Below are 22,606 nucleotides of genomic sequence, written 5' to 3'. Positions count from 1 at the left end.
GGAGGGGACACCAACAGCTGGAGCACTCCTACTTAGCTCCATGTTAAGGTAATTTCTTTTTTAAATGTACTTCATTTAATATCTTGATTCATTGCTCTAGGCCAAGTGTTTTGGATTATCTATGGTAGCTGATGATTAACACATGGTCCAGCCAGCAGAACAGTTTGGCATTCAATTGGCATTAGCATATTAAACCCCCTTTTGTTTGACAAAACCCAAAAATCAAACACATCCAGACCGTAATGTCCATTCCTGTAACTTGCAGAAATAGCCAGAAGAAACCCATAAAAAAGTCGAATAAAGAGAAGAATGCTTCATTTTCTCACTAGCTCCTCCCCATTCCTTAAAATATACTTCCTTAAAATAAACTTTCACAAATGAAAACTAGAATCTGAAGAATTATCCTTATGCTTTCAGTCACGTTCCTCAGTGAAGCTGAGTAAAGTGAAAAAATAAATCTTCTGTTCCTATTTTTTCATCTTTTTTTCCTAAGAAGATTTTCCACAACTTTGTGATACTTACTCGTTTTAAAAACAGAAAGTATGGATTTCGCATTTCTTCTTTTCATGATCTCCTTATCAGGTAAGAAACAATATTTGTTCAGAACATATATGGGTATATAACAATTGCATATATCTGTGCAAGTTTTATAGAATTAAGAATTATTAGCAGAAGTTTCTTCCAGATTTTTGTCTGATTATAAGCTTGTGAACGTCAGCAGTTAACTTAAATGGATGGAAAATCATGAGGGCTCCCTTAGGGGGGTATAATCCTCCCTACCAAATGTTCCTATATGCGCTGTGCCCGGGTAATTATACCCAGGCAAGGAAACAGGGAAATCTGCCCCAGTATGTCCCTATCCCTTTAGTGTCAGCCGTGGCTCAGTGGTAGCACTCTTGCCTTTGAGTCAGATGGTTGTAGCTTCAACCAGAGACTTAAGCATGTAAACCAGGCTGACACTCCAGTGTAATACTGAGGGAGTGCTGTACTGTCGGGTGGACAGAAAAGATCCCATAGCACTATTTCGAAAAAGAGCAGGGGAGGTCTCCCTGGTGTCCTGGCCAATATTTATCTTTCAACAAACATTGCTAAAAAACAGATTATCTGGTCATTTATTTCATTGCTGTTTGTGGGACCTTGCTGTGCACAAATTGGCTGCCATGTTTCCTACATTACAACAGTGACTACACTTCAAAAGTATTTTATTGGCTGTAAAGTGCTTTGGAATGTCCTGAGGTCGTGAAAGGTGCTATATAAATGCAAGTACATTCTTTCTTTCCAACAGAGCTTCAACTATTCTTGTAAGGTTTATTTAAATTTCAGTTTCAAATAAGCCATTTTATGAATCCATACAGCTTGGTGTGCCAGTAATCTGCTGCTAAGAAAAGCCTCTTCATACTATTATGGGATCCATGTCATAATCTTTTTAATCGCTTTTTGTTTGTTACTGTTTCACTCACCACGCTATTATGTTCTGCAGTCTTAATGCGCAAGAGTAAGAAAAGTAAAACTAAACGGCAATTTTTAAAAAAGTTATAAGGAATAATATGTAAGATAGGAACATAGGAACAGGAGTAGGCCATTCAGCCCCTCGTGCCTGCTCCGCCATTTGATAAGATCATGGCTGATCTGTGATCTAGCTCCATATACCTGCCTTTGGCCCATATCCCTTAATACCTTTGGTTGCCAAAAAACTATCTATCTCACATTTAAATTTAGCAATTGAGCTGCTATCAATTGCCGTTTGCAGAAGAGAGTTCCAAACTTCTACCACCCTTTGTGTGTAGAAATGTTTTCTAATCTCGCTCCTGAAAGTTCTGGCTCTAATTTTTTAGACTGTGCCCCCTACTCCTAGAATCCCCAACCAACGGAAATAGTGTCTCTCTATCCACCCTATCCATTCCCCTTAATATCTTATAAACTTCAATCAGATCACCCCTTAACCTTCTAAACTCGAGAGAATACAACCCCAATTTGTGTAATCTCTCCTCGTAACTTAACCCTTGAAGTCCGGGTATCATTCTAGTAAACCTACGCTGCACTCCCTCCAAGGCCAATATGTCCTTCCAAAGGTGCGGTGCCCAGAACTTCTCACAGTACTCCAGGTGTGGTCTAACCAGGGTTTTGTATAGCTGCAGCATAACTTCTGCCCCCTTGTACTCTAGTCCTCTAGATATAAAGGCCAGCATTCCATTAGCCTTCTTGATTATTTTCTGCACCTGTTCATGACACTTCAATGATCTATGTACCTGAACCCTTAAGTCCCTTTGGACATCTACAGTTTTTAACTTTTTACCATTCCCCTGTCCACTACTTTAGTCACCTCTTCAAAAAATTCAATCAGGTTTGTCAGGCACGACCTACCTTTCACAAATCCATGCTGGCTCTCCCTGATTAACTGAAAATTCTCGAGGTGTTCAGTCACCCTATCCTTAATTATAGACTCCAGCAATTTCCCCACAACAGATGTTAGGCTAACTGGTCTATAATTCCCCGGTTTCCCTCTCTCTCCTTTCTTAAAAAGCGGAGTGACATGTGCAATTTTCCAATCTAGAGGGACAGTTCCTGAATCTAGAGAACTTTGAAAGATTACAGTTAGGCCCTCTGCAATCTGCTCACCTACTTCCTTTAAAACCCTGGGATGGAAACCATCTGGTCCTGGGGATTTGTCACTCTTTAGTGCTATTATTTTCTTCATTACTGTTGCTTTACTTATGTTAATTTTATTGAGTCCCTGTCCTTTATTCAATATAAGTTTTCTTGGGATTTCCGGCATGCTATCCTCTTTTTCTACTGTAAATACTGATGCAAAGTAATTATTCAACATGTCTGCCATTTCCCCATTGTCAATGACAATATCCCCACTTTCAGTTTTTAAGGGGCCAACACTGCTCCTGACCACCCTCTTTTTCCTAATATAACTATAAAAGTTCTTTGTATTGGTTTTGATATCCCTTGCAAGTTTCTTTTCATACTCTCTTTTTTTGCTCTTACTATCTGTTTTGTGACCCTTTGTTGATCTTTGTATCTTTCCCATTCGCCAGGATCTGTGCTATTTTTTGCCTTTTTGTATGCCCTTTCCTTACATCTTATACTGTCTCTTACCTCTTTAGTTGTCCATGGCAGTGAGGTTAGGATGGTAATTCAGTCTTGGAATTTGACTATATAAATACAGTCACTCAATTTCTTCTTTTACCTATTGCCGAATTCTTCATTCAAATCCTCATTTTATTATATAATGGAAGTTATCTTAAACTTGTACAGAACCTTGGTTAGACCACATTTGGAGCAGTTCAGGTCTCCATAGTATAAAAACGATATAGAGGCACTGGAGAAGGTGCAAAAAGATTCACAAGGATGATACCAGAACTGAGAGGTTATACCTCTCAGGAAAGATTGAACAGGCTGGGGCTCTTTTCTCTAGAAAAGTGAAGACTGAGGGGTGACCTGATAGAGGTCTTTAAGATTATGAAAGGGTTTGATAGGGTGGATGTAGAGAAGATGTTTCCATTTGCAGAGAGAACAGAACTAGGGGCCATAAATATAAGGTAGTCACTAATAAATCCAATAGGGAATTCAGGAGAAACTTCTTTACCCAGAGAGTGGTTAGAATGTGGAACTCATTACCACAAGGAGTAGTTGAGGCGACTAGCATTGATGCATTTAAGGGGAAGTTAGATAAACACACGAGGCAAAAGGATATGGTTAGATGAAAAGGGTGGGAGGAGGCCCATGTGGACCATAAACACCGGCATGATCCTGTTGGGCCGAATGGCCTGTTTCTGTGCTGTACATTCTATGTATTTCTATATTAGTTGTTCATAATAACAATTTTAAAAATTGCAATATGATTATGACTAGCAAACAACTGGGGCCAATAATGTAGTCCTGGCACTATGGCAACAGGGTACTGCTGTGTTGGGGTGTCATGTGTGTCTATATTGCAATGTTCTCGCACTATAATGCAAGGTCAGTTTCTTTCCATAATATTGCAGCGTTCCTGCTGTGCAGCACATGAAGCAAAGGATGCAACTTTGAAGGTTCTATTGCAGAAGCTGCTGGAGAAAAGGTCTGTCCTTTTTGAAAGGGAAGGGCATCAACCTCTGACGAGTAGCACAAAAAACAGGCTGGATGGATTTAGCAGAGTCAATGTTGTCTCACCTGTGACCAAACTCTGGGAATAGGTGAGGAAGAAATCTGTTGGTGCGTGAAAGGTTGTCAAAGTAAACATGCTCAAACTGTACATCAATTTACTATGTTGTCTTACAACACATCTCACAAAGCATGTATTCTCAATGATGGTCTACCTCAAGTATCTGTGCTTGCTCCTTTATCATTCAACAATGCCCACTTCGATTGCTTGCTGGTGGCATCTCAGACTTACACCAAGCCACATCTGAAGCTACCCACTGGTTCACCAGTCTAGACTTGGTTATTTTAACGTTGCTAATCAGCTCCCTCGCCATACAAAAGTGGTAGTAGTAACAGCACTTTATTGTAAGCTTGATGGAGCTTCACACTGGAATTCTGGCAACTATACACGCACTTTCCAAATGCACAAGCATGCCAATGTTTTAGCATTGCACTCTGTATAACTGCTATGTCAATGCATCTGCCAAGCAGCCCATGAAATGTGGCAAGGAACAAACACCAGGCATAAAGCCAGCACAAGGTTCTTGAATATTACATGTTCATCGACTCACATAAAAGGGTTGATCGCCAGAATCCTCTTCTGCCACCGGCCCTTTACAAAACGGATCACAATCTTCTTGGATTGTAACCTTCTTGAAATGTAACCCTGCTATTCAAGAAAGGAGGGAGAGAGAAAACAGGGAACTACAGGCCAGTTAGCCTGACATCGGTAGTCACGAAAATGCTGGAATCCATTATTAAGGAAATGGTAACAGGGCATTTAGAAAATCATATGATTAGGCACAGTCAACATGGTTTTATGAAAGGGAAATCATGTTTAACAAATTTATTAGAGTTCTTTGAGGATGTAACCAGCAGGGTAGATAAAAGGGAACCAATGGATGTCATATATTTGGATTTCCAAAAGGCATTCGATAAGGTGCCACATAAAAGGTTGTTACACAAGATAAGGGCTCATGGGGTCGGGGGTAATATTAGCATGGATGGGGGATTGGTTAATGGACAGAAAACAGAGAGTAGGGATAAACGGATCATTTTCAGGCCAGCAGGCTGTAACTAGTGGAGAGCCGCAAGGATCAGTGCTTGGGCCTCAGCTATGTAAAATCTATATTAATCACTTAGATGAAGGGACTGAGTGTAATGTATCCAGGTTTGCTGACGATACAAAGCTAGGTGGGAAAGTAAGCTGTGAGGAGGACACAAAGATTTTGCAAAGGGATATAGAAAGAAGGGCTTGCATTTATATAGCACTTTACAGCCAATAAAGTATTTTTGAAGTATAGTCACTGTAGTAATGTAGCAGCCAATTTGCACAGAGCAAGCTCACACAAACAGCAATTTGTTAATGACCAGATAATCTGTTTTAGTGATAAATATGGGCCAGGACACCAGGGATAACTCCCCTGCTCTTCTTCAAAGTAGTGCCATGTGATCTTTTGCATTCACCTAAGAGGGCAGACAGGGCCTCAGTTTAACATTCCATCTGAAAGACAGCACCTCCAGCAGTCCCTCAGTACTGCACTGGAGTGTCAGCCTAGATTTTGTGCTTAAGTCTCTGGAGTAGGACACACTGCTCCTCTGTTAACTGGAGGTAAGATGATCTGGTCCTGTAGACTCATGTGTGGTAAGGCCTCCTGCGCGCTCCCTTCCTTTGCCCTCTTCTCCCTTCAGCTATGGGTCTCTCTACTCTTGCTTGACGCTCTTCCTCCTCCTCCTCCTCGTCCTCCAGCCATAATAATACACCAAGCAGCACACCCATGTTGCAGAGGTAGTTTGTGCAGCCGCCTCTGGGCAGATATTGTCCCCCAGCTCCAATTAATAACTTGCTACAATTTTTGTAGTCAACTACAGCAGCCAACATAGCTAGAAATAGGCATAAAAGCCCACTAGCAGTCTCAAACGATCAACCAGGAACTTGAGGATCCCTTTAAAATATTACTGGTACAATGTCCTCTTCGATTGTTCCCACCCAGCATTTGTGGACGGGTTTTAAAATGGGCGAATCTAGCGCTCAGGAAGTCAACTACGGCACAAGGGTCCTAAAACAGGCACAGGACCCCTAATTGCATTATTAAGTGTCTGCCGATTCCCTGGAGGACTAAAACATGCCGGACTCAAAATGGCGGCAAGCGTACTTCCGGCAGACATCGGCCGCGAGAGATCACCACTCAAAATTCGGAGGCCTGACACCTATTTTACCGGTGCTAATCGGGTGGCCGTAAGTTAAAAATCCCCTCCTCCCATCAATTTTTAGAAAGGGCTACTGAATAAATCAACATATTGCTCATGTTGTCGCAAGTTGCTCATCCTGTTTGAAATGTCATCGAAACCAACAAAAAGAACCGCTATCCTAACCCAAGACCACATCAATTGCACCTGAAAGCTACAGCTCTCTCATTTGTTCCCAGTTCCGTACGACTGAGCATGTTGTAGGTGCTTGCTTTGTATTCAAGCAGTTTATACCTGGCCTTCTCCTGCAAGCAGTGCCAACCTTTTTTTGCTGCAGGACCATTAAGGTTCATCCTCAATTGAATGAGTTTTCCCCACATTCCTCAGTGATCACAGGGTGGGCCAAAAAAACCTGAGCTGCAACTCACAGTGCAAACATGGCAAGTGCTCTTTAATTTTGAGCCGCAGCACTTTCTACTCTTGTTTGCTGCTGCCTCATTGGATTTTTCATTCCCTGCCAATGGCAGGGTCCCTACACTTGTTTTTCCTGTGTATGGAGCGTATTCCAATGAGGAGATATAGCTAGCCTCACATAATTTGGTGAACAAATGTAAGGAATCTTACAACACTAGGTTATACAACCTGGTGTTGTAAGATTCCTTACATTTGTCCACCCCAGTCCATCACCAGCATCTCCACATCATAATTTGGTGAAGGCAGCCCTCCTACTCTTGACACAGGCACTCCCACACCACAAGTGAGCACAACCCCAATTTTGCTGGTATATGCCATATTATTTTACATAGACAGTGATATAGAGCTTCTCATCATCCAAGCTATCCTGTCTGATACTAAACATGCCTCCTGCAACATATGTTGGCTTACAAGAATTTCTTGCGTCAAGACCCTTTAAGGAAGAAGGAACTTGCCTTTATAGAGCACATTTCATGTCCTCAGGAAATCCCAAAAAACTTCACAGCCAATTAAGTACTTTTGAAAGGTAATCACTATTGTTATGCAGGCAAATGCAGCAGCCAGCTTGCAGACAGCAAGATCCCACAAACAGCAACGAGATAAGTGATCAGATGTTGGTTGGTGCAGAAGCAAGAGTGCTGCTACTGATCCACGTCTGACCACTCAGATGGCCCTAAGTACAACAACACTTTCATTTACATAGTGCCGTTGGTGTTGGCAAGATGTCCCAGAGTGCTTTACAGATCGGATGATTGAAATTGATACTGAGTGGAAAGAAAAAGAGTTAGATAGGAGGGCTGAATATTCGATTGGGTATTTCTGGTAAGGAGTGACACTCACAGAGAGTGCTGTTCAGGAGATCACAGACCCACAGCCCTTGATGTTCCATCCATTAATACCGCCAAGTACAGCTGCTATCGACTGTACGCTAATTGAAACACAAAAAATATGTATTCGATATTCCAGTCCCTTGGTATACAGGGTTGTCCACGCTGCACAGATGTGCTCACTGCAAATCGTCCCGGGATCAATGCACAACTCATTCCTGTCTACCAGCAATATTTGAGGATTTTTAACTGGATGCCTCTTGGGAGGATCAAGTGTAACCACTCAACCCGTGGCTGATGCCATCAATGCAAAACCCACACATCATTGAGATAGGCTACAATCAAACTTATATCACTGCACGATCAGGTGTGGTGCATATCATTGGAGAGTTTAAATATAGATGAAGATATCAGTGTAGATTTTATGTTGATAGGATTCCCCCTCAAAAAAAAATATTGTTTCCACCTGGCTTTTGAGAAGGAGCAGGATGTACATTTACGGATCAGTGAAGAGTGACTGCATGAGATGGAATGTGAGCAATAGGAGCAATAACGACCAGCATCTCAGGATGAAGTTAGATGTAATCATCTTATTGCGAATACCTTCACCTGCACAATGACAGTGAGGCATAGATATGATGATCTGTCTTTTTTTCTGATTAATATTAATTATTACAGATTGTTTACAAAATGTTCTTGAAGTGTGTGGAATGGCCGTATTGTTGTTTGTAAACCTTTGGGGGTTAATGTTCCATGTACACATTTTCATACATGAAACTGCTGATCAATTTTCATCAATGTTTACGTCATATCTCCGCAAGGAGAGCAGGGTTTCAATAAAGAAAACTCTCTGTACTTCTTTGCAAAAGAGAGCAGAGGACCCTCAAACATACCAATAGAATGATCAAATTGGGAGAATAAGTTGATGATATTTAATACACATATTTAAAGTTTATATATATTCTATGCTATTAAACTGTTACATTTTTTTACTTTCATTGTACTTTAAAACGTGTGTTATATTTTCACACCTAACAGTTACACGCGCTACAATAACTGGACCAGATGCAGTAAATGGATCAGTGGGACAATCAGTCCATATCACGTGCACATATGACACATACTACAGCAATTATCAAAAATACTGGTGCAGAGGGCATGCCTGGGAAGCCTGTACTGTTCTAATACAAACCCAAGGCCCCAGGAAGGTAAACTCTGATGGCAGAATAACAGCTACAGCTGATAATGAAGCAGGAGAATTTTCAGTCACGATGGAACGATTAACAGTGAACGATCAAGGCTGGTATTGGTGTGGAATTGAAAGATATTTTCTGGACCTGTTAAGTCCTGTAAAACTTAAAGTTAATGAAGGTAAGGCCTGAATATACATTTATTATTGTGTACATTTTTCAGCTATACATTTTTGATAGATGACAAAGTTATATAGTTTGCTGTACGATTTATTATATATTTTGCAAATTTCCAAAATTTTCAGTGGAACGTTAAAGTTATAATTCAGATAAGAATAAACCAGCAGAATAGTGAAAAAACTACAAAGTGTTTAATTTTGGTACTTATTCTATATAAATCAAATTTTCTATCTTTTTACTGCTAATTAGGATAAATTTATCTCTGATGGTTTAGGCTGAATGTGTAACACAAGATTGGTGATAAAATCTAATAAAAATTATTTATATCATTTTTAACAGCTGACAAGTTACTTCCCTCATTCTCAGATTATCTGTCAGACAAGGAAACCCAAAGGTAAATGTCACACGTTATCTTAAACTGGTCCATTCTGAGCAGTTGTTCTGTATCTGCACAACTGTAATAATGTGTAATATCCTACAGCCATATGAGAGATCTTTATTGTTTCTCTGGGAGGGGGTGCAGGTAAATGTTTGCCCAAAGTGTCAGTACTGTGGAACAAAAAGCATTTTTTCCGCCAGTATCAGAAACAAAGGGGATAATTTTGACTTTGTGCGATAGTGTTAAATGCATGATAGTGAATCGGCCGCCTGTTTTACATCTCTCCTGTTGAAATCAATAGAAACTAAAGTAGGGCGAGATGGGTGGAAGGAGGCTTGTGTGGAGCATAAACACCGGCATAGACAAGTTGGGCCAAATGGCCTGTTTCTATGCTGTAGACTCGATGGGGTAATTTTAACCTAACTCAGCAGGCAGGAAACCCACGGGATCAGGTGGAACACTGTTTTTACACACCACCCAATACTGTTCTCCATTGACTTCAAAGAAGAGTAAAATCAGGCAGGGTGTAAAACCACTTTGCGCCTGATCCCGTCAGCTTCCCGACAGGGGGGTTAGGTTAAAATTGCCCCCGTAAATCAGTTTGCGACAGGTTAAAATACCTTTTTAGAACATATTTCTTGCACATTTTGATAAGATGCAGGACTCTTGGGTGAATCAGACTTTCGTAGACTTCCATCATGCGAAGAGGTGAACAGCGCCTGGAACTTCTGCTGTTGATCTCCCACTGTAACGGCCGTTTGCACCACCTCTCTGGGGTTACCACCAATCTCCTGCAGAAGGTACTGCAAGAGATTGGGAGAAGCTCCAAGGGAATTCTACCCCGAGATCTTTAAGCTAAAGCTGAGTGATCAGAGCTCCATTTGTATGTCATGGTAATCCATTCTAGTACATAATTCAACATTATTAGGTAACATTGGGGGTGGCAAATGAAAATATACCATTGGTGCAATAAGGGATTCTCTCCTGGGTCTGAGGGCTGGATTTTAACTCGGTGTCCGACCAGTGAAGCCAGTTGGGCAGCCAACAGATAGTGTTGACGGTAGGCCTGGTACAACTGCAGGTTCAGGCCGGCTGGCCTGCAGGCAAAAATTCAACATCGGATCAGGCCAGCCGGCCTCTGCACCAGAAGAAGGTAGGTCCGTTAGGGGGGGGTGGTCTGATTTCGGGAAGGGGGAGAGGGGGGAGCCGAAGTGACAGCAGCACAGGTTGGTTTTTATGGAGCCTGGGCGAGCACCTCTGCTCCTCCCGGTCCCATAAAAATACAGTAAAACTTACCTGTGGGCCCCTCTTTGGCCGGACGGCCAGCTGACACCGAGGGAGATTGGCGCAGTGCACACTCTGTGCATTATTACCCCAAAATAGCAAATGGGGTCCTATGTACGTCATACAGTCCCGATTTGCATTTTCAAAGGTTCTACATCCTGACTCGGGGTTGGGGGGGAGGGAGCTCTGGCTGCCCAGCGGTAGGCCCCGGGGGAAGATTGAGGAGGCCACAGCGACGACGGGAACGAGGTGGTAAGTCATTCCCCACCATTTTCTGGGCGCTACCGTGCCCCATTTCGGCCAAGCGATAGACTTCAAAATCTACCCCTGAAATTCAGATGTTTAGTCAGTGTAATGGATGCTTGCCCTATGTCTAATCCAATATTATACCTGATCTGGGAGTGTTTGGGGTAATTTTGACTTTGTGCGATAGTGTGAAAGAGGCTGCCGAATCGCTATCACCTGTTTCTCTGGGGATGTGCAGGTGAATGTTTGCCCAAAGTGTGGAATCTCATTTTCTGTGGAACGAAATGCATTTTTTGCACCAGTAGCAAAATCATTTTAACTTTGTGCGATAGTGTAGAACAGGTGATATTACGTAAAGTTACATGGGGTAAATTTTAACTTCGAGCCGGGAAGGCAGCGGGGTGGGTGGGTGGGGGAGAAGATTTTCGGGTGCGAAACTCGGAAGGTAAGCGGGCATGGGAGTTTGGGGAGCTGGGAAGAAGATCGGGGGAGGGGCCGGGAAGAAGATCGGGGGAGGGGCCGGGAAGAAGATCAGAGGTCGCTGGATGTCGGGTGAAGAGTCGGAGGTAGGTTGGGGTCCACCATTGTTGGGGGGGGGGGAGGGGCACCGATCGCGGGGTTTCTTTCGGCCAGGTGAGCTTGATGGGCTTGGATGAAGCACTCCTGCTCCTCCGGGCCCACAAGCAGTGAAATAAAGGCATTCACCTCATGGATCTGGCCCTTCCCGCCTGTTTTCGCTTAACGTGATTCGGAAGCGATGGGAAACCCGGACGGTAAGGTTAAATTTATTTTAATTGTCCAAAACACAAAATATTAAGTACCACCAGTATCTCAATGGGGTACATTGCCCTTTCAAGTATTGGCCTGCCAGCTAAGTGGGGGTGGGACCTCCTGGTGTCTGTTGTCCACACGCAGACAAACCTGCCTGGGTTAAACCCAGAAGTGGTTGTGGTGATCATTACAGGTGGCCTGAGTACCTGGTTGTAGTCACTTTGCAGATCTCCCTATGAGAATTTATCAAGTATGAGTGACTCCCCGGCACGCCGAGCAGCCAGGTGAGACGCTGCTTCGCCAATGGTTCGCCCATCGTCATCCTCCTCCTCCTCCTCATCTTCTTCAGTGTTGATGGTAGGTGCGACTGCTTGTGGGGTGTATGGGACCTCATCTACCGGTAACCCCCTCTGTTGAGCGATGTTGTGCAGGATGCAACACATGAGTATTGTTCTACACACCCTCGCCTGTGAGTACTGAAGGGCTCCCCCAGATCGATCCAGGCACTGGAAGTGTATCTTCAGCAGTCCTATGGCTTGCTCTATGGCAGACCTGGTGGTGCTGGGACCATTGTTGTACCACTTCTGCGCCTCGCTGGTGGGATACCTCACAGGTGTCATGAGCCACGTCTGCAGGGGGTATCCCTTGTCTCCAAGGAGCCGTCCCTTAAGTTTGTCTTGTGCATGGAAGAGGGCCGAGATGTTGGATTCACGCAGAATGAAAGAATCATGGCGGCTGCCTGGGAATTTGGCACACACCTGCAGAAATCTCTTACTGTGGTCGCAAACCAGTTGCGCAATGATAGAGTGATATTCTTTTCTGGCTCGTGTGGAGGTGCTCGGATTGCTATGTATGTGCAATCAATTGCACCCTGTACCCATGGGAAGCCAGCCAGAGAGTGGAAACCCATTGCCCTCTCAGTCTGGCTGATGTTGCCAATGGGGAAGTTGACGTAGTGGGATGCCCTGGCAAACAAGCCAACTGTGACCTGTCGTGTACACTTATGGAAAGATGACTGAGAGATCCCGGTGATGTTACCGGTGGTGCCCTGGAAGGATCCAGAGTTGAAGAAGTTGAGGGCAGTGGTGACTTTAATTGCGACGAGCAATGCGTGGTCACCAGGCCCAGTCGGGAGCAGCTCTGCATGAAGGAGCCTGCAGATGGCTGCAGCCACCTGGCAACTCAATCCGAGACTTCGTAGGCACTGCTCCTCAGAGAGGTCCAGGAAGCTCAGCCACTGCCTGTCGACCCTTTCACGAGGGTGGTAGCTCCTGTGACGACGGCCCTTCCGTTGTTACCCTCTCTGCTCTTCTGCAGGTCCTTGTGGCACACCTCTGTCTTCTGGAGCTGCAACTCTCAGAACTGCATGCCATGCCTGGCGCAGATGGTGATGTGCCTCCTCCTCAGATGTAGTGCAATACATCCATTGCACCCACCCACCCCCGCCCCCCATCCTGATGGTGTCGGTTTGAGGGGGTCCAAAATGCAGGCAAATATATCTGAACAGAAGAATTCTGACTGTGAACAAAGAAATCTGAGTCTAAACACAAAGAACTCCCAGCCAAATGTTTGTCTGAGAGAACTGAGTGCCCTGCCTCAAAAACTCACCTTTTATCCCCATTTGTCAATCATTGGTATGAATGTCCAAATGGCTGCCGGCTGCAACTCACCTCCGTTTCCATGGCGTGTTTCAGAGGCTACAGGAGACACGTTCAGGTAGAGTTAAAATCATTGTCTGCCTCAATCCCCACAAATTTAATTGATTTAAGTACTTCAATTGTCTTAATTCCCCCTTTAAATGTCAGCCCGCCGGTTTTAATTGCCGATGGGACTTCTGGGCTTCTGAAACACGCACGTACCCAGATGCGTTGGAGTTGGAGCCGGGACTCGTTCTTGCTCCCAACTTTTAAAATTTTTACTGCCACCCACCGCCCCCCCACCACCTCCAACCCACCCGTTCCTTGGGGTTAAAATCATGCCCCATATCTATCGGGAGAAATAAGGGGATGATTTTCCACTTCAGCACTCCTGGCACAGGCTAAGAGCAGATCCTGGGAGATAGCGGACCTTCCAACCCGATATTTTCTGTCCGCTAATTTTAATAGGTAGAATCTCACGGGCCGTGGTGCGTAATTTCCCAGTGTGCTCCAGGGGCTCCTAAGCAGAATCTTTCCACCACACGTGTAACCAAATGATTCACACCTTCAAGGTAATCCTGAACGTTTAGGAAGTTCCAGAAAGAGGAACTATTTAGATTAAACCATTCTGTCTTCTATCTACCCAGGCAAAAGAATTCTCAGTACTATTTTACATGGAGCGTTCTACGCTGGGTGTTCTTTGCCATTCTGCTTGTTTGGGCCATTTTGGTCAAACTGAAAATATAGGTGAAGAAAAACCGGTAAGTTGTTGTTTTTTTATCTTCTAGCTTAACAACATAAACTTTGGAAGAATTCTTTGAAATTTATTCATCATAAACATTTCCAAAAGGATAACAGAACAATAAGCACAACATATTTCTGAAGGAAACATGCCCCATTTTATCTTATATTGAGATCATATTTAGGGATGATTTTTTGTTGAAACAGTCAAGCAGCTTTCAAATCTTAAATCTTAAAATGCAGCTAGCATTTATTATTTTTTTAAAAATATGGTGCCATATAATTAACTTATGTTGGCACACTTTATATTGAGTGTATTATGTATGTTAATATTTAATATTTTACTAAAGTGGAAGGATTATTACAGAAAATCAAATAAAACATTTAAAAATGGCCCAAAGTACATTGGGGATGTACTCAGTAAACTTATCAGGTGGTTTCTGAAGAGCAACCACATAAGCAATATAAAAAAGCTTTATCATATGGCAACTATACCAACAATCCACAAGATCAAACTGGGGGGATCCAGAAAGCTCACTATTATTTCTATGATAATGAGATTTAGAGTTTAGAATGAGTTCCATCTCACCATTGGCGGCCGTGCCTTCAGCCACCTAGATCCCACGCTCTGGAATTTCCTCCCTATCATAATATCTACATTATGTGTACTATACTACGTACACTATAAATCTATACTATACGACATTCACTGGTTCCCCTTTATCTACCCTGCTAGTTACATCCTCAAAAGACTCTTATAAATTTGTCAAACACGATTTCCCTTTCATAAAACCACGTTGACTCTACCTAATCATATTATGATTTTGTAAGTGCCCTGTTACCACTTTCTCAAGAATGGATTACAGCATTTTCCCAACCACAGACTAGCTGGCCTGTAGTTCCCTGTTTTCTCTCTTCCTCCTTTCTTGAATAGCGGGGTTACATTTTCTACCTTCCAATCCGCTGGGACGGTTCTAGAATCTAGGGTATTTTGGAAGATCACAACCAATGTATCCACCATCTCTTTTAGAACCGTAGGCTGTAGACCAGGGGATTTATCGGCTTTTTTAGTCCCATTAGTTTCCCCAGTAGTTTTTCTCTACGGATTTTAATTACTGTAAGTTCCTCACTTTCATTAGCCCCTTCATTCCCCACTATTTCCGGTATGCTTTTTGAGTCTTCTACTGTGAAGACAGATACAAAATATTTGTTTAATGTCTCTGCCATTTCCTTATTCTCCTTTATAATTTCTCCTGTCTCAGCCTCTAAGGGACCAATGTTTACTTTTGCTACTCTCTTCCTTTTTACATACTTGTAGAAGCTCTTACAATCCATTTTTATATTTCTTCCTACTTTACTTTCATATTCTATTTTCTCCCTTTTTATCAATTTTTTGGTCATCCTTCACTGGTTTCTAAAACTCTCCCAATCCTCAGGCTTACTACTCTTCTTAGCAACATTATAGGCCTCTTCTTTTAATCTAATACTATCCTTAACTTCTTTAATTAGCCACAGATGAATCGCTTTTCCCGTGGAGTTTTCATTTCTCAATGGAATGTATATTTGCTCTTCATCAGAGGATCCTTTACTGTGAAATTACTAATTAACCCTGTCTCATTACAGAATACAAGATCTAAAATAGCCTGTTCCCTGGTTGGTTCCATGACGTATTGCTCTAGGAACTGTCTCGAAGGCATTCCATGAACTCATCCTCCAGACTACCTTTGCCAATTTGATTTGTCCAGTCTACATGAAGATTAAAGTCCCCCACGATTACTGCATTACCTTTGTTACAAACTCCTATTATTTCTTGATTAATACTCTGTCCAACAGTATAACTACTATTAGGGGGCCTATAAACTACTCCCATCAATGTTTTCTGCCCCTTGTTATTTCTTATTTCCACCCATACTGATTCTACTTCCTGATCTTCCGAGCCAAGATCCTTTCTCACCACTGTCCTTATGTCATCTTTTATTATTAGGGCTACACCCCCTCCTTTTCCATTCTGCCTGTCTTTTCGAAATTTCATGTACCCCGGAATATTTAGTTCTCGACCTTGGTCACATTGCAACCATGTCTCTGTAATGGCTATTAGATCAAACCCATTTATCTCTATTTGTGCAATGAATTAATTTATCTTGTTACAAATGCTCCATGCATTCAGATAAAGAGCCTTAATTTTAACTTTTTACCATTTTCCCTGCTTTGACCTTATTAGCTGATACACTATTACCGTTTAAACCTTCTGTCCCTTTTTGCCACTCTGCTTATCTTTACCCAAATCATTACACTGCTCTGTTGCCTTGACTTTTCTCATTAGATTTCTAAATTTCCCCTCACCTTCCTCCCACCCGCCCTTTTTAGTTTAAAGCCCTATCTACAGCCTCGTTATTTGATTCACCAGGACACTGGTCCCAGCCCGGTTTAAGTGGAGCCCGTCCCAATGGAACAGCTCCCTCTTTCCCCAGTACTGGTGCCAGTGCCCCATGAATCAAAACCCGTCTCCCACACCAATCTTTTGAGCCGTATATTTAACTCTCTGATCTGTCTGTCCCCATGCCAATTTGCACAGGTAGTGGCTCAGGTAGTAATCCAGAGATTATTACCTTTGAGGTCCTGCTTATTAATTTAGACCCTAACTCCTCAAACTGTCTCAGCAGAACCTCATTCTTAGTTCTACCTATGTCATTGGTTCCAACATGGACCACAACAACTGGATCCTCCCCCTCATGTTTCAAGTTCTTTTCCAGCTGCGAGGAGATAGCCTTAACCCTGGCACTGGGCAGGCAACACAGCCTTCGGGACTCTTGGTCACGGCTGCAGAGAACAGTGTCTATCCCCCTGACTATACTATCCCCTACCACTACCACATTCCTTTTTACTCCCCCAACTTGAATGGCCTCCTGTACCACAGTGCCATGGTATGTTTGCCCATCCTCCCTGTAGTCTTTGCTCTCTATAGTATAGTATGTTTGGATTTTCAAAAGGCATTCGATAAGGTGACACATGAAAGGTTGTTACACAAGATAAGGGTTCATGGAGTTGGGGGGTAATCATAGAATCATAGAAATTTATGGCACAGAAGGAGGCCATTCGGCCCATCGTGCCTGTGCCTTACAGAAAAGAGCTATCCAGCCTAATCCCACTTGCCAGCTCTTGGTTCTTAGCCTTGTAGGTTACAGCACTTCAAGTGCACATAAAGGCACCTTTTATATGTGATGAGGGTTTCTGCCTCTACCACCCTTTCAGGCACTGAGTTCCAGACCCCCACCACCCTCTGGATGAAAAAAAATTTCCTCAGCTCCCTTCTAATCCTTCTACTAATCACTTTAAATCTATGCCCCATGGTTATTGACCTCTCTGCTAAGGGAAATAGGTCCTTCCTTTCCATTCTATCTAGGCCCCTCATAATTTTGGACACCTCAATTAAATCTCCCCTCAGACTCCTCTGTTCCAAAGAAAACATTCCCAGCCTATCCAATCTTTCCTCATACCTAAAATTCTCCAGTCCTGGCAACATCCTCATAAATTTCCTCTGTTCCCTCTCTAGTGCAATCACATCTTTCCTGCAATGTGGTGACCAGAACTGTACGCAGTACTGAAGCTGTGGCCTAACTAGTGTTTTATACAGTTCAAGCATAATCTCCCTGCTCTTATATTCTATACCTTGGATAATAAAGGAAAGTATTCCATATGCCCTCTCAACCACCTTATCTACTTGCCGTGCTACCTTCAGGAATCTGTGGACATGCACTTCAAAGTCCCTCTGTTCCTCTACAACTCTCAGTATCCTCTTATTTATTGTGTTTCCCTTCCCTTGTTTGACCTCCCCAAATGCATTACCTCACACTTCTCCGGATTGAATTCCATTTGCCACTTTTCTACCCACCTGACCAGTCCATTGATATCTTCCTGCAGTCTACAGCTTTCCTCTTCACTATCAAACACATGGCCAATTTTTGTCTCATCTGCAAACTTCTTAATCATGCCCCCTACATTTAAGTCTAAATCATTGATATATACCACAAAAAGCAAGGGACCTAATACTGAGCCGTGCGGAACCCCACTGGAAACAGCCTTCCAGTCACAAAAACACCCGTTGACCATTACCCTTTGCTTCCTGCCACTGAGCCAATTTTGGATCCAACTTGCCACTTTCCCTTGGATCCCATGGGCTTTTACTTTTCTGACCAGTGGGCCATGCGGTACCTTATCAAACACCTTGCTAAAATCCATGTAGACTACATCAGCTGCTCTACCACCATCTACCCTCCTCGTTACCTCCTCAAAAAATTCAATCAAGTTAGTCAGACTCGACCTTCCCTTAACAAATCCACGCTGACTGTCCTAGATTAATCCTTGCCTTTCTAAATGATGATTTATACTGTCCCTCAGAATTGTTTCCAATAATTTGCCCACCACCGAGGTTAGGCTGACTGGCCTGTAATTACTCGCTTTAAACTATGGTACAACGTTAGCAGGCCTCCAGTCCTCCAGCACCATGCCTGTAGCCAGAGAAACATAGAAACATAGAAAATAGGAGAAGGAGTAGGCCATTCAGCCCTTCGAGCCTGCTCCGCCATTCAATATGATCATGGCTGATCCTCTATCTCAATACCATATTTCTGCTCTTTCCCCATATCCTGTGATGCCTTTTGTGTCTAGAAATCTATCCAACTCCTTCTTAAATATATTCAGTGATTTGGCCTCCACAGCCTTCTGGGGTAGAGAATTCCACAGGTTCACCACCCTCTGAGTGAAGAAATTTCTCCTCATCTCAGTCCTAAATGCCCTACCCCGTATCCTGAGACCTTCACCCCTAATTGAATTTTTTGAAGAGGTGACTAAAGTAGTGGACAGGGGAATGTCAATGGATGTTATTTATATGGACTTCCAGAAGGCATTTGATAAAGTCCCACATAAGAGACTGTTAGCTAAGATAGAAGCCCATGGAATCGAGGGAAAAGTACGGACTTGGTTAGGAAGTTGGCTGAGCGAAAGGCGACAGAGAGTAGGGATAATGGGAAGGTACTCACTGGCAGGATGTGACTAGTGGAGTCCCGCAGGGATCTGTCTTGGGGCCTCAATTATTCACAATATTTATTAACGACTTAGATGAAGGCATAGAAAGTCTCATATCTAAGTTTGCTGACGACACAAAGATTGGTGGCATTGTAAGCAGTGTTGATGGAAACATAAAATTACAAAGCGATATTGATAGATTAGGTGAATGGGCAAAACTGTGGCAAATGGAATTCAATGTAGGCAAATGTGAGGTCATCCACTTTGGATCAAAAAAGGATAGAACAGGGTACTTTCAAAATGGTAAAAAGTTAAAAACAGTGGATGTCCAAAGGGATTTAGGGGTTCAGGTACATAGATCATTGAAGTGTCATGAACAGGTGCAGAAAATAATCAAGAAGGCTAATGGAATGCTGGCCTTTATATCTAGAGGACTAGAGTACAAGGGGGCAGAAGTTATGCTGCAGCTATACAAAACCCTGGTTAGACTGCACCTGGAGTACTGTGAGCAGTTCTGGGCACCGCACCTTCGGAAGGACATATTGGCCTTGGAGGGAGTGCAGCGTAGGTTTATTAGAATGATACCCGGACTTCAAGGGTTAAGTTACGAGGAGAGATTAGACAAATTGGGGTTGTATTCTCTCGAGTTTAGAAGGTTAAGGGGTGATCTGATAGAAGTTTATAAGATATTAAGGGGAACAGATAGGGTGGATAGAGAGAAACTATTTCCGCTGGTTGGGGATTCTAGGAGTAGGGGGCACAGTCTAAAAATTAGAGCCAGACCTTTCAGGAGTGAGATTAGAAAACACTTCTACACACAAAGGGTGGTAGAAGTTTGGAATTCTCTTCCGCAAATGGCAATTGATGCTAGCTCGATTGCTAATTTTAAATCTGAGATAGATAGCTTTTTGCCAACCAAAGGTATTAAGGGATATGGGCCAAAGACAGGTATATGGAGTTAGATCACAGATCAGCCATGATCTTATCAAATGGCGGAGCGGGCTCGAGGGGCTGAATGGCCTACTCCTGTTCCTATGTTCCTATTGTTCCTCTGAGTGAAGAAATTCCTCCTCATCTCAGTCTTAAATGGCTGAACCGTTATCCTGAGCATTAATGTCAACTTCAAAGTTGCCGGTTATAGCGTCTTAAGTGCTCCGTTATTTCAGGCAGAAACAGCTGTGCTTACTCACCAGTTCGCACCTCATTAAGGTGCACTGAATGCAAAATGCAAGAACAAACATAAGTAAGTAAATAAGTAAATAATACCTTGTTAATGTTCAATTACCTCTCGTGTACTTAAAATCTTCTAATCCCCTTTAAGTGGTGTGGAGTTACAGTTTGTACTAAGCACTGACTGTTGTTTAAATAAAGATGCAGATCAGAGTGCAGCTGGAAACAACTGGGCAAAAGGTCACTACACAGAAGGAACATACTTGTTATATGGTGATAGGGCTACCATGTTATACCGGCCATTGCGTACAGTGGGTAAATTGCGTTCGCACAAAACGCGCTCGCCATAAGCCCTGGGGACTTATGGAGAAAGATTACAAATTAATCAGACAGTCTACTTCAGCTTTATGTCACACTAAACTAATGCCAAACCATCAATGGGTAAATAATACCAGGATGGCATGGCCTATGTGAGATTACCTAACTTGATGCTGATGGTGGGTGAGAGGAGGAGGGAAGGATTCTTATTCGCCATCATTGCGGTCCTTCACCTTGATGAGCCCAGAAAAAGATTAAAGTTTCGGCTTGTGCTACATTTAAAAGTGACCTATTTTCTTAACCCATTTTCTTAATACAATAATTTCAATCTTCATTTTAAATGGCTGTGTATAAAGTAGTACTTGCTAAGGGGTAGGAGGAGGCTCTTGTGGAGCATAAACACTGGCATAGGCCAGTTGGGCTGAATGGCCTATTTCTGTGCTGTAGACTCGATGTAACTCTATGCAACTAAGCGCAAATTGACTCTTAACATGAAGCTTGCAATATGAATCTTCCTTTGCTTTTTGTTTCCAGGGCAATAGGATCTGTAACTTTACATCAGCACCTTCAGTACACTGCAGAATGTCCAGTCAACCGAACAGCAAGACTATCCTCATCACGCCCTTAATCACCATATGTACGGCATGGACTGACTGACAGATATTGTGCAATAACTGTGCTGTGTTCTTTCGAAGTCACTAATTCTCTTTTGTACTGTCTCTTGCTGTACAATTTAAAACTATTAACAAGGTTAGTTAAACCCACATTTATGGGCGGAGAGCTAAAATGTAAAAATTCAGCTGCACTCCGCTTGGTGCAAACCAGGATCCAATGTTGCAAAATTGCGCCCTCACGGCCTATGATTTAGTGTCCATTAAAGTTAACTTCTGCTGGCAAGCCCAATGATAGAGGAGTCCCAGCAATGCTCGAAACCTAGAGTGTGGAAAACAAAATTGAATCTTTAAATGAAGGTTACTCACTGCATCTTTTCTTTGGGCGAGATTAATGCATCAGGTGAGCGATGCATTACTGCAGCAATGACTGCACTGCAGTCCCACATTACCGCCACCATTGTTTAATTGTTGCAGTGTAAAGTGTCACACTGACCGCAATTTCTAGACTTACAAGTTTAAACTCAGGCCACAATAGTGATAGCGATGACTAGCTTTTGCACAATAAGGATTTGGGGGTTAACAATGGATAAAGGTTCACCAAAGCATCGATTCATCACACATCAACGTTGACAACTGAATTGCCTTTTTTCCATTCAATATGTTTGTACTATCAATATATATTATGGACCGGAAAATCTTCAGAGGTTCTCTTGATCTCCTGCCATAACTTCATCAGGAGATCGGCAGAACCCCCAGAGAAACGGTGTAAATGGACAGCGCCGTTTGTCCAGAGGTTTCTCCGATCTCCCGCCAAAGTTAAGGCAGGAGGTCGGGAGAATCGCCCTGGAATTTCATGAAATATACACCTGGGGTCATTTTCTGACTTCGCCCTTGTGCCAGGAAGCCTCACCAGCTGGGAAAGCCTCACTGGGAGTTCAGGCACTGGCACGATTTTCCAATCATTCAAAGTAATGGTCAGAAAATTGTGTGCTGCGCAACACACAAGTTTCTGATGCACACTCCAGATGGGTGAGGCTCTCTGATAGAAGTGCACAGTCAGAAATTAGCTTTATAATGTAAATTGAAGACACTTTTTTTTTTGCTTCATAACTGTTGTTGTTGCAACTTTGTCCTAAAAATCAAATGTATTTTTCTGTTAGGTCACCTACTATTGCGAAATTAATTGTTATTCAATAAACAAATGACCCCATTGTATCCTGACTACTCATGATAAACAAAATGTGTTTCAACTGCTTTGCAGAAGAGAACATTGCAGTTTTGTAATATTTTTAAACTTATTTTCATTTCTTTATCACCTGCTGTCCAACACTGTCGCAGAAGGTAGAGAAGTTATTTACTCTGATGCCATGGCCATCGATGCCACTGATTACTGAGTAGCTCAAGGACATTCATGGCCAACAGTGCCACT

At 42.8% G+C, this 22,606-nt stretch overlaps 1 protein-coding gene across 3 annotated transcripts; it reads left to right on the top strand.

The window, feature by feature from the left end:
* LOC137344568 (CMRF35-like molecule 7) lies at positions 1 to 22,392 on the top strand. Of its 3 annotated transcripts, none has more exons than XM_068007619.1 (6): positions 1 to 48; positions 497 to 582; positions 8,661 to 8,993; positions 9,332 to 9,386; positions 13,957 to 14,070; positions 21,098 to 22,392. In XM_068007619.1, exons 2-5 carry the CDS (start codon positions 543 to 545, stop codon positions 14,054 to 14,056), a joined length of 528 nt encoding a protein of 175 aa, XP_067863720.1. In that variant the 5' UTR covers positions 1 to 48; positions 497 to 542; the 3' UTR covers positions 14,057 to 14,070; positions 21,098 to 22,392. The 3 variants fall into 3 exon arrangements, with proteins under 3 accessions (XP_067863720.1, XP_067863721.1, XP_067863719.1); XM_068007620.1 differs by having other exon boundaries at positions 19 to 48; positions 494 to 582; XM_068007618.1 differs by lacking the exon at positions 1 to 48 and having other exon boundaries at positions 83 to 582.
* Positions 22,393 to 22,606: the final 214 nt, after the last annotated feature.

This window comes from Heptranchias perlo, chromosome 27, assembly GCF_035084215.1.
Source record: "Heptranchias perlo isolate sHepPer1 chromosome 27, sHepPer1.hap1, whole genome shotgun sequence".
NCBI lineage: Eukaryota > Metazoa > Chordata > Chondrichthyes > Hexanchiformes > Hexanchidae > Heptranchias > Heptranchias perlo.
This window is presented reverse-complemented; position numbering and strand designations above follow the sequence as displayed.